The sequence below is a fragment of the Tursiops truncatus genome, chromosome 7 (assembly GCF_011762595.2).
Source record: "Tursiops truncatus isolate mTurTru1 chromosome 7, mTurTru1.mat.Y, whole genome shotgun sequence".
Lineage (NCBI taxonomy): Eukaryota > Metazoa > Chordata > Mammalia > Artiodactyla > Delphinidae > Tursiops > Tursiops truncatus.
Window position 1 is genome coordinate 42,170,105 of NC_047040.1, and position 12,970 is coordinate 42,183,074.

Sequence of the window (12,970 nt, forward strand, 5' to 3'; positions counted from 1 at the left end):
ATACATAAGTCTTGAAAAGTTAGAGCAAATACAGGTCAGCAGCTAAATAATTATTTAATGATGACAGGAAGGAGTCTCCATTAGCACTGACATCTCTGGCTTTTTTCCTTTGAAATTAGAGTAGGGTGTATGTTTAAAGTAAAACTAATTTTCAAAAGGAACACGAGTTTTATAGAACAGGTAGAAGTATGATATATGACAATAAGAATGCAAAGGGTGGACTATGGTAATTAAAAATATAGTATTTTAATAAAGTTTTTAAATTGTTCATGAAGTAATAGATTAGGATAATTTGAAGTTGTATATTATAATCCTTAAAGTAGCCATCAAAATAATAACCCTAAAATATAACAAAATAATTATTAGAAGAGATAAGACAAAATAAATACCATAGAATATTTGATTTTCCTAAAAACATGTCAGAAAAGGAAACAGAGGAAAACAAAAAGATTAGCTAAATATGAATTAGACACCAAGTTGGTAGACTTAAAAACAAACATATCAATAATTACATTAAAGTAAATAGATTAAATACCCTGATTAAATGTAGACATATTCAGACTAGATAAAAAAGCAAAATCCAACTATATATTGTTTACAAGGAACACTCTTTAAACATAACTTAATGAACAGGTTGAAAGTAAAAAGACAGAAACAATAAGCAAAAGAAAGCTGGTGTGGTTATCTGAATATCAGAACAAAGTAGACTTCAAGATGAATAGTGTGACCAGAGAGTAAAGGGGTGCATTTCATAATGCTAAATGGTCACTTATTAAAGAAGACATAAGACTACTAAATGTTTATAAACCCAATATCAGAGCTCCCAAATACAAGATGAAACAAAAGAACAAAACAAAAGAGAACTAGAAATGGTTTTACTGTCACCAGTAGAGATTTTAGCACACCTTTCTCAGTAATAGATAGAACAATTAAACAAAAAATCAGTACAGTTATGGGTGATTTGGACCATCAACTTAAGCTATTAATATTTACAGAAAATCACTCCCCACAAGAGGTTACAACTTCTAAGATGCACATGGAATAGTCAAGAAGATAGATCATATTCTGGCCCATAAAACACAAGTTTTAATAAATTTCAAAGGACTTAAATTAAATAGAATATTTACTTTAACCATGATGGATAGATCACCATGGATGGATTTTTTTATAACATCTTGAACAGGAGACATAGAGCTGTCAAACTCCAGAGAGATTTGTTTCAAAGCCTGGACAATCAGGCTGAGCTCTTTTCAATACTTCAGACTTTTCAGAACTTCAAAACAATTTACTCTTGCAGCTCACACAATCTATTTTTTATTTCAACTCTCATCCAGGTTGATCATTTGATTGAATTTTGCTCTGGTGGGGGGTGGAGTAAAAAGATATAAAAGTCTTCCTACCTAACTCTAAAGTCCTTTGAATTTAATGGAACCTTATGCTATATATTTATTACTTTCCTTTTAATGTTAAGACCTTGAGTGGCTCTTGGAAGCCTGCATTTCTCTGTGTCCTTAAGGCCACACAACTCTTTTGTATATTTAAAATGATTCCCAATGAATTTTGGATATTTACATTAAAGATAAATAAAAATAGTGTACTTTTGAAAACCCTCAATATTTGGAGGTTAAAAAAATACACTACTAGGGCTTCCGTGGTGGCGCAGTGGTTGAGAGTCCGCCTAACGATGCAGGGGACACGGGTTCGTGCCCCGGTCTGGGAAGATCCCACATGCCACGGAGCGGCTGGGCCCATGAGCCATGGCCGCTGAGCCTGCGCGTCCAGAGCCTGTGCTCTGCAACGGGAGAGGCCACAGCAGTGAGAGGCCCGCATACCGAAAAAAAAAAAACATACACTACTAAATAATCCTTGTGTCAAAGAAGAAATCCTGAAGGATATTACAATATATATTTTCACAAAAATACATGAAAACACAACATATTAATATTTGTGGGATGCAGCTAAAGCAGTCTTTAGGAGAAAATGTACAGATTTAAATACCTATATTAGAAAATAAGAAAGGTATAAAATCAAGCACTTCTTCCATTTTAAGAAACTAGAAAATAAACTCTAAGTATATAACATAAAGGAAATAGTAAGAGTAGGAAGCAATAAAATAGAAAATTTAAATAGCCTTGTATAAAGAAATGAAATAATAGTACCAATCCTCCACAAACTCTTTCATAAAACAGAGGAAGTAGGAACACTTCCCAACTCATATCATGAGGCCATTTTAACCATAATAATAAAACAAAATAAGAACAATACAAGAAAATTACAGCCAGCATATCTTGTGAACCATAGACACAAAAATACTTATGAAAATACTAGCAAAAGAAATCCAGCTATATATAAAAAGGGTTATATACCATGATCAAGTTTGACTTATCCCCAAAATGTGAGGTTGGCTTAACATATGGAAATCAATCAACATATCTCACCACACTGACAGGTCAAGAGAGAGAAATCATGTCCATGTGGTAAAAACAAAGAAGCCCAACCTCTACTTCACATTATGCACAAAATCCAATTTTAGATAGACCATAAACTTAAATTAAAATTTTAAAATTAATAAAAATGGGGAATAGAATAAAGCATAGAAGAATATCTTCATAAGCTTCAAGTAGAAGACTTCTTAGAAATGACAAATCATAAAAGAAAAAAATTGATTTCATCAAAATAAAAATTTCTGCACACCTACAAAAAAAAAAAAAAAAACACGTTCAAGAAAATAGACTGAGAAAATATATCCCAATACATGTATCTGACAAAAATTTGTACCTAAAATATATTAAAATTTTCTGCAACTCACGAATTTTTTTAAAAAATGAATCAAACACCAAGTTGGGAGACTTAAAAAGCAAACATATCAATAATTACATTAAAGTAAATGGACTAAATACCCTGATTAAATGCAGACAGATTCAGACTAGATAAAGAAGTGACATTCCACTATATATTGTTTACAAGAAACACACTTTAGACATAAGTTAAGAAGCAGGTTGAAAGTAAGAAAGACAGAAACAATAAGCAAAAGAAAGCTGGTGTGGCTATCTGAATACCATAATCCGACTGTGAGGTATTTGTCGAAGAGAAATAACTTGTGTGCCCAAAAAGTCTTTTACAAGGCTATTTACAACAGCTTTATTCATAAATATTCAGTTATTGTTTCCAGACAGTAACTGGAAACAAGATGTACTTCAACAAGATAATGGAAAAATAAGCTGTGGTATATTCACTCAATTGAATACCAAGCAATAAAAAGAAATAAACTACTGACACAGGCAACTACCTGAATTCATCTTAAAAACTATGATGCTAAGTGGAAGGAGTTGAACACAATAATTACATATTGTATGATTCCATTGATGTAATATTCTAAAATAGTCCATCTGTGGTGACAGATCGGATTACTGACCAGCCTATATGTAGAGACATAGTAGTGGTAGGGAAACGGCTGAGAAAGGCAGAAGCAAACTTTCTGGAATGATGGAGTTGTTCTTTGTCTTGGCATGCGTTCCTCAAAATTGACTGAACGATATGAGCATTTCACTGAATGTAAATTTTAGTGAAATTTTGAACCAAATAAATGACATTGAATAACTGTGTGTTTGAACATTATATTATTTCATCATGTTTTCAGAAATAGTATAACATAGGTTAGGAATATTATAAGAGGCCCAGGAGGCATTATAGTGAGTTAGGAAGAGAACTGGGCCCAGTGGGTGGGCACACCCACTGATTTGGGCCAGAACAAGGTCATGATAAGGGAATTTTGGTAACAATTTTCCGGATGAAACCACGAGGGCAGGGAGAGTTTGAGAGAGAGGCAATTTGATCATCTCTTATAATGCTCCAATCCAGAATCTTCTTAAAGGAATTAATTAAATCAGTTTTAACTGCAGGGTAGCATATTAGGTATAATATGCTTTCAGGAGCTCTGCCTCCCTTGCTCCTCAAATTTCCCTCAGTCACACGCTGAAACCTGTTGTTTTAGAATAGAGGGAAATAATTCTTTTTTACTTTACAACTCAAAATAAAAGGCTTAAAATGCAAGTGCATGGTTAAAATAATACTTTAGGATAAATGAATTTCATTCCTGCATAATCAGCGGATGAATGCAAATAAGCACCGATCCTTCCTGTTTCTGATCCTGTAAAAAGAACAGGAAAAAGGAACACTCCTGTTCAACACATACTTTCTGAGGATCTAGCATGTGCTAAATCAATAGTGTTCAAGCTTTTGTGACTGTGACCTTTAGTAAGAAATGAAATTTACATTGCAGTGCTGGATGGATGTACATATGTATAACTAAAACAGTGTTATAAAATAAAACCTATGCTTGCTAAATAAGATGCACTCTGTGTTTTCTATTCCAGTATATTCTGCTTCATGTACACAAAAATGTTTACAAAAATGCTGATAGTGACCCACTGACTCCATTGCACTACCCACTAATAAATTGTGAATTGTGATGGGAAAAATGCAGTGCTAACCTTGCTAGTCAAAATGTGGTCTGTGGACCAGCAGCATCAGTTACACCTCACACTTAACTGAATCGGAATCTTCATCTTAACAAAACCTCCAGGTGCTTCCTGTGCACTTTAAGGTGACAGAAGTCCTGTGCTAGACATTCATTGCATGAGGAAGACGTTTGGGCCAGAGGAAGTCTTTTCAGTATTGTTTAGGGCAGATATTCTTAGGGATGTGTTTTTTAAAGTATACATATCCAAGCCTCGAGCCTACAAATTCAGTACCTCCTAGGATATCTCAGGGCATTTATCTAAAAAACAATACATAAATGAACAAACCAAATCTACCAGAGCTTCTGAGCCCACTCCTATTTAAGAATCTTGGTCTATAGTGTTAAATGAAGCAGTGTACTGATCTGTTTGTTTATTACAAAGGTGCAAATCTGTGCTTCAGGAAATATGGGAAGATTTTACTTTATTCTTCACTGTGATTGCTTCACATTTTATTCCCAGAACGTTTATTGATAGAGGTTTTGCTACTGCTACTTCTGGGTTTACTTCTCCATGTGGGAGAATTTCCAAACATCTCGAGTCTACCAATAACTGCCCTTTTATAGAAATGTAATGTGACTTCCAGTAGAATTATTATTGTTAGTTTTGCTGAGGTAGCACGATTCATCCCCTGGATTACTTCCAGTAGATCCCTAACCAAGGATCCCTGCTGCGAAAGAAGATAGGGCCGCCCATAAATGGCTATAACTGTTCATTAAGGACCTTCCCGTTGTGTTAGTGTGTTTCCTGAGTGATGGGAAGCTTTAGTCTAGAAGCTGCTAATCTTGCTAACACTAAAAGGCTCTCTCTCCCATTAACAGCTTCTGTGTTGCATTAATAGTAAGAAAGTGATAAAGAGATGGACCTCAGCTGTTCAGTACCCCCTGAGGTTAGGTCCCCAGCTTCCTTCTTATCCCATAGTCCACTCTAATGGTCTTGCCTGTATTAAAATAATAGAGTGGATAAGAAGTGCTGTCTATTTTAGCAGAGTCTAAAATTCCTTCTTCTTTCTGGGGAGGAACACCATTGTTTTAGACTTCCAATTTTAAAACTATACCATCAATACTTTTGCAATTGAAGTTGATCTGTTTAATTCATAACTTTTTAAAAGTGCAGGGCAAATCAAGTACAGGGGAAAAAATGTTGCTTTGGAAAAAATAAATCTCTCTGTCTTTCCTGGAAAAACTATAAAATAGAGAACTCTCTTAGAGATGTCTTCTTGTTCTTTTTGTTTTCTCTGGTAAATCAGATCACTCATTTGCACAGCAGTAAGTTGGAAAATCAAGGAATAAAGACCTTTGCTTTTGTAAATATTAATAATTCTCATGTTAATAGACAAAGAACAAATTATGAAAAATATCATATTAAAATAAAATAAGTAAGGTTAAATTTCTTAGGTTTAGGGTGCATGTTAATCAATGATGTTTTGTTAAAAACGTTATCTTATTAGGCTTCATAATGCTAGGAGCCAATGCCATACTTAATTGCCTCTGTTCTTTTTCTACTGAAAATGTATAACCTTTTGCAGAGTGCACGTTTTAAGGATCTCTTGATTTAAACACATGTTTTTAGTATATAAGATGTCCATGGAATAAGGTTATCTATGCAGTACTTAGGTTGTTGCAATTTTTCATCTATAAGCAAAACTATTTTTGCTTTCAACTACATATTTTTTTAATTGGGTAAACAGTAATCCATCATCTCAAAATGTTGCTCAGATTTTTATTTCTTGAACTCAAATACTAAAATTTTTTTCTTGACTTACACTATTCTTTCCTGATTTGAAAGCTTAATTTTATAATTAGGTTGTATATAGTATATTTTTACACTTGTAATTTATGTGTATAAAAAAGACCAATATCAATAATCATCATCAGCGACAGTATATATTTTTTAAATGAAATATATGTTCATAGCCCTCATAGAAGAAATCACTATGATGAGCTCTGTGCAACATTTATGTACAATTCAAGAAATTACTGTAAAAACCAATTAAAAGATGTTTTCTGAAAACATAATTAATATATTTTTCCGTATAAGTACTGAGCACCTTGAGGCAGGGGAAAGACGTATCTAAAAAGTCAAGGCTGCCCATCTAAATTTTTAAATTATGTATAAAAGCCTTTGAATGAAAAAATATCTATAATTTAAGAATGAGAAAATGTCAAGTATTTTTTTATAGACACTAGGTTTTTCCTCTAGGCAAGTAACAATCTAAATCCCTTTTAATTAAGTAACTTTCATATGGTCTATTAGCCAAACAATTTTGATAAATCCAGTATTCTCGTTTATTTTTCTTGTAAAAAGAATTATTCACCACATACCAATGGCTAGCATATTATTGTTAATTTTCTTCAAATTTAGGGAAGAAGGGAGCCGAATATGACGATCTTAATGGAGCTCCAATAGCTCCATTGGAAAAGTAGCAGGTTTCATACAGAATAGTCTTGAAGTTGTTGGTATTGTGCACACTTATCTGAATTCTTTTTGTTCCCTTTCTTCTGTCCTATAGTCCATGAAGGCTCAGGAGAAACCAGTCAAAAGGAGACATCCACCTGTGATATTTGCCAGTTTGGTGCAGAATGTGATGAAGACGCTGAGGATGTCTGGTAATGTGCTATTTATTTTATTCTTTTAAAGAAAATAATGGCAATAATTAATTTCTTTTTACTTTATCAATTATTTCCTAAAAGAAGACATTTTCAGCAGTTTTTTTTTTTTAATCCAGTTCTCACGGGGGTAAAAAATGAGGGCTACAATAACAGAAAGGACTTTCTGAAGCTGAACTAAAAGTTGGGTCAGCCAAGCAGCTGCCCAAGGCATTACTTGATAAGGTACAATAAGATATCACCGAGACCCCCAAATACTGTCATGTTAAGAGATGGAGAGAAAAATTGTACGTATCAGAACATCTCTCAAAAAGCATGGTCAAGAAACAATGGATAGTTGCTAATCTGCTCCTAAAATGGTGGATCTGGGCAACTGCACAGATTTTACTTAAAGGGTATGCATAGGCACTCTCACAGCTGAATTAGGGAGATGGTAGGGCAAGGAATAATCTTTGAGCCACCCCGTAGGATCAACTTCTCCCTTCACCCAAGCAATACTCAGCTTCTCCTGTAAAGATATGCTGAACAGATTATGTATAATATTCATTATTTTGAATGGGTCCCAAAATGTTAGTCTTCTAGGGCGGCCACGTGTATTGATCCTACCCTGATCTCATACGTAAAGTGAGCAACCCAAAGGTCTTTGTATGGCATGACAGTGGAAAGAGGCAGACTCTCTTTCTTTCTATCTCTTTTTCTTTTACACACATAACTTCAGAAAAACAACCAGGTGTCCTTTCTTTTTTTTTTCAATATGCAGACTGTGTTTGCCTAGAGCAGTTAACAATCATTTTGATCAAAGTGGGTAAGGGAGTAAATCTTAAATGTTCTCACCACACACACAAAATATTGGTAATTACGTGAGGTGATGGAGGTGTTAGCTAACACTATGGTGGTGACCACATTGCAATATATAAGTGTATCAAACACGTTGTACACCTTAAACTTATGCAATGTTATATGCCAATTATATCTCAGTAAAGTTGAAGGAAAAACACAATCATTTTCATCAGACTTTTGTGGGTGGAGGGGGCAATTCATCTAAGAAACAGAAAGAAAAAATTAAGGCAAGATAATTTTGGCAAGAATGAAACAGTCTGCACTTAAAACATTTTAGAATATTTTTGAATGTAGATTAAATTGAGGATTCCAACTGAGATTCTTAGGGTAAATTAACTAGGTACTTACAATAAACACTGCTATTGACTAGCCACATGAACTAGCCACCCATTAATAAAAGCAGGTATCAGTAGGATTTCCATACCTGTTTAACATTTCTAACCAATGGTCAGCTAGGAGTCAAGTCAGGGAGTGTATGCACTGGTTTGACCATCTTGAGGTAAACAGACATATGTTTTCTTAGGAACCTCCTGGACATCTTAATGGCTGATGAACTTTATGGTTCCCAAACCTGGCTGGGAATTTTTAAAACACATCGATCCTTTAGTTCCATGTCAAAATTAATGAATCAGAATTTCAGAGAAGTGGGGCTTAAAATTTTACTTGTCTAAAACTCCCCCAGATGGTTGTATAAATACTGCTCTAAGATAAATGACTGACTCAGAGAATCTTTCTCCTCCCTAAATGCTTTAAGGCTCTGTATAGTCATAGTCATTATATATTAAGACACATTGATAAGAAATGTATCCTTAAAATATCTTGTTTTAATGTTTGCTGATGACTACATCTGTAGCTCAACTTTATTTTTAATGCTGTAAATTTTCTTGCTGTCAGCTATTTTACTTTTTAAAAATTCACATGGGTCCCTAATTTTTTCTTAAGAATTTTCCATTCCCCACTCTTTAATGATCACCTTTAAGTGACATGGTTTCACTTTACAACTGCAAAGATTTAAGGAATGAGACAATAATAGCAGATAAAAATGACTAATTTCTTACTATGAGCTTAGTCTATTTGTATGCATTCTTTTTTTTTCCTCAGTTATCTTCAAAATACCCTAGAGTAGATTCTATTATGATCACTTCACAAGGAGGAAACTGAGTTTTAAAATGTTTAAGTGGCAGGGCCAAGATGAAGATATGAGGTGAAAGTAACTAGAGGATGTTAGCATAACAATTCAACCAAAGATGCAATTAAAGTATTTCTTTCCTGTCATGTCTGGAAAAATGAGATGGCCAGATTGCAGGCAGCTTAGATCCAGTGACTGAAGACCTGCAGGGTTAGAGCTGGTGACGAGAGAAGCTTGCAGCAGGCAATGGGAAAATGTTCGGGCAAGCAGTGTCACTCCTGGTATTCTAGCAAAAGTTCAGATCTCTGGATCTGAATATATAGAATTATATTCAGGATAAGGATATATATACAGGATATATATATACAGTATACAGGATAAGGAGACTTGGGCAAGGTAAGTGGCATCAGAAAGGTTCAACAGCCATGGGTACTGGAGTTAGGAAAAGAAATTCGGTTACAAAGGGAGCAAGGAGAAGGATAAGGCAGAACCTCAGTCGTCAAGGAATTGGAAAGCTAATCAGGGGCAGATACTGGATAGATACCCACCTACCAGAACTGGTGTACAAAGCCAAGCCTTGGCTACAGAAGGCTGGGACAAGCCCCTAGATCTCAGAAATAAATTACAAGGTCAGAATGAAGCCAGCAGCAAGGATGATTGGTTGCTGAATCCGTTAGCTTTTGGCTAGGACATCTTGTATGCCCCCAGCCTAGAGACAAGATTAGTTCCAAAATGCAGAATAAGGCTGAGCCTCCAGATGAGGCTAAGTGGCCATAGCTGTGAAGATTAGAGGGATGCAGGGGGCAGGGAGCCAAGAAGATCATTATACTTCCCAGGCAAGAATGAAAAGTTGTTAGCGTTCAAATAAAATGTACTTAAAATGTCCAATGTAAGCAAGAAGGAATGGTGCTGAAATGATAAGCATATTGATTTTCATTTACATAAATACCTTTGCATGTTTACATACTGTATTTAGTTATGGCCATGAAGGGCAGACTGGAAACAGCTGAAGGACACAAGAATAAAGCAATAAATGAAATTAAATAGTCATGGAATGAAAGAGGCTATAAAGTAAGATAAGAAGCAATAGGGGAGGGATCTGACTCTAGTACTAGTCAACTGAATCAGGGGAGCTTGATGTGCTATTGATTCCAGATGAAACCATGGCCAGGTCCTCTCACAAACATAAAATACTGCATTTGCTATGTGGGAACAAAGAGCATAAGTCAGTGTTTAGTTTTATTTTTTTCCCTTGACATTAACTAAACTACAATTTTATGCATACAAGTTCCTCAACCATACATTATCAAATAATAACAAGATGTGGATAAGTAGTACTGAGAAATAATGTTACTATTATAACTGCAATATTGAAACAAATGTAAAAGACTGATTCCTGATTTTTCTTTAACCCTAGCCTAAGAAATTAATACTTTACATTTTACCACAAGGGGTAAATCTAGCTATTCAAAGATGTTCAGGTATTTTCTAGATGAAGGTAAACCTCTGTTAGAATTAAAAAGCCAGTACACAATCAGCTGATCTTGTTTCCATAGTTAGATGAGTTTTTGAGTCAAGAAGCAAGGTACATTGGACACGGGAAAGAAAAAACAATAAATGGGGGAAGGGTAAGGAGAGTAGAGGAAAAGGAGAAAAAATAATAGAGGATGACATTGATAAACCATGATACTAATAACGTAAAATTTAATGCCTTTGAGAAAAACAGATGGTTTATAAGCTTATAAAGCTTATACAAGCTTATAAAGCTTATACAAGCTCCTCCCTTATGTGCTATGATTTCCTTTCAAGGTTTTTCTCTTGCCTTTTTCTTCTTCTTATGGAGAACATCAAGGCTGTAGAAATAAGAAACTGGTCAGATTTTCTCAAAAGGAAAGAAAGACCATTGCTACAAAAGATTCTTCAGTTATAGATATCTACCTATATGTAGGAAAGGATCATGCTTTCAAAAGAGGGTTAAAAGTCCACATGGTGAGTGGTCCACACCACAGATATATCCACTCTCATATCAAGGCATCTCTTTATTTAGGATGGACCTCGAAAATAATTGGAACACCAGTGCAAAGGGATATGCATGCCTATTTATGGGGAAAGGGTTAAAAGGCAAAGAAAAGAAGGGCTTAAAAGACAGTTTCTCTTTATATCTAGACTGAAAAAAGGTCAAAACTAATATATTTATACATCAAAGAGACTCTCAGATACCTCCTGCCAAGTATAATTTATAAAGAAAAAGAAGGGCTTCTAAGTCAAACATAATAAATTTGACTCATAGCAAAGTAATAAAGCCCCATCTGATAGTACTGGGAATACTAACTTATGATTTCAACAAATATTTCTGATACTTGCTTGGTTTTAGAAACAGCTTTATATTCCCTTAATTATCTTACCTGATAAATTATTTCAGTAAGTCCAAAGTAGGTCAGTAGTAACTCTTTGCACTGGGAACTAGTCCTAAGAAGTAATTATCCTAGAACTTTCTGTTGGTCCTGCCAGTCAGAAGTAGTTCAGAGCCCTGGGGTTGATACTTGATTTAATATAAGAAAAGAGCAAGCTGATAGCTGGGTCTGATCATAGAAATGACTGGGTATGAAATTGGCTGCAGGCCTAACATTTCCAGGGTATCAAGATAGATCAAGGAAGGGAGCACAGGTGTAAGAGCAGATGCAGCTGGGTGACAAATGACATAAAGGGACAACTTAAATCATTATGTGTATTTGCTTCATATGTATGCTTTATAGCTCCTGTGCCCATTTTAACTTTGCTCTTGTATTATTCTCAACATGCCACTTAGGCCCCATTAGCGAAATCATATTGGCTTAAATGCTATTAATTCCTCAGTAGTCATTCATTTTGTCTTTGAAAGCATTAATAATGTTTTCCAGTTTTAGTGCATCACATCCTAGTGTTTGACTGCAATGGTAAGAAAGGAGAAAAGCAAAGTAGTTCAGTAAAAAGAGTTCAGAAGAGAAAATGAATGAGCATCTATTTTTTCCTTTATTTCATTGATGTTCCATAACTGAAACAGGGTGTGAGATTTGGCATTACTTTTGTGAGCCTCTCTTACAAAGACAGTTTAGTTTGAAGTCTTTTAACATCTTACTCCTTTGATCTAAGAAGGCTCCTTGTCACTAGGAAGACTGTGTGTTGCTGGCATCATTCCCACCTTTAATGCTTTCTGGACTGTAGAGAATCATGAATATTTGAAGTGGGGCAACGGTCAAGGATGATCCTTGGCACTAGATTTCACCATACATATAAGCAAATTAGGCATTAGGTCCTGCTGACTTCAGTATTGGGTTATGAGTTTGATAGAGAAAAATAAGACACCTCTGAGTCTTAAGATTTAGAAATGATTTCTTTTTAAAACTACTACTGGTCGACAATTGAACAAAAAAGATTGTGTTGCAACTGGAAAGTTTCCAACTGTTTTCTACTAAGTAAAAAGAATATCATTTGGGGTTGTATGTGGGCTCTAAAGAAGATGCTGATTAGTCATAGAATTTTACTGAACTACGAGTTCATTCAGTCTTCCCCTACGGTGTTTTCTTTATATTGATTTCCTTTACTCTCTTGCCTTAGAACTGTAAAAGCCGTTACCATAATTTGGACTGGCTTCTAATGTGAGTTTACTCATGGACAGAATAAAACACACACACACACACACAAACAGAAAATAGGTCTGTCTAGTCCAGAAAATCTAAGGTTTGGGTGGGTTGTAGGCTTTATGATAAAACCTTCTCAGTTCTAAGACTCCCGTAGTTAGGATGCTGCCTCCCTCAAATTGCCTTTCCTTCACCATGAAGACAGTGTTGTCGCCTGTGAAAACTGCCATAGTATTGTCTGTTTGTATAGAT

The 12,970-nt window shown here is 34.9% G+C and overlaps 1 protein-coding gene across 2 annotated transcripts in view; it reads left to right on the forward strand.

Annotated features, from left to right (window-relative positions):
* The window catches only part of TMEFF2 (transmembrane protein with EGF like and two follistatin like domains 2), a 250,068-nt gene that overhangs the window by 123,267 nt on the left and 113,831 nt on the right, over positions 1–12,970 (forward strand). For both annotated transcript variants that reach the window (XM_073806979.1, XM_019931472.3), the window contains one exon: positions 7,033–7,129. In XM_073806979.1, the coding sequence (XP_073663080.1) occupies positions 7,033–7,129 (97 nt within the window). The remainder of the gene's footprint in view (positions 1–7,032; positions 7,130–12,970) is intronic.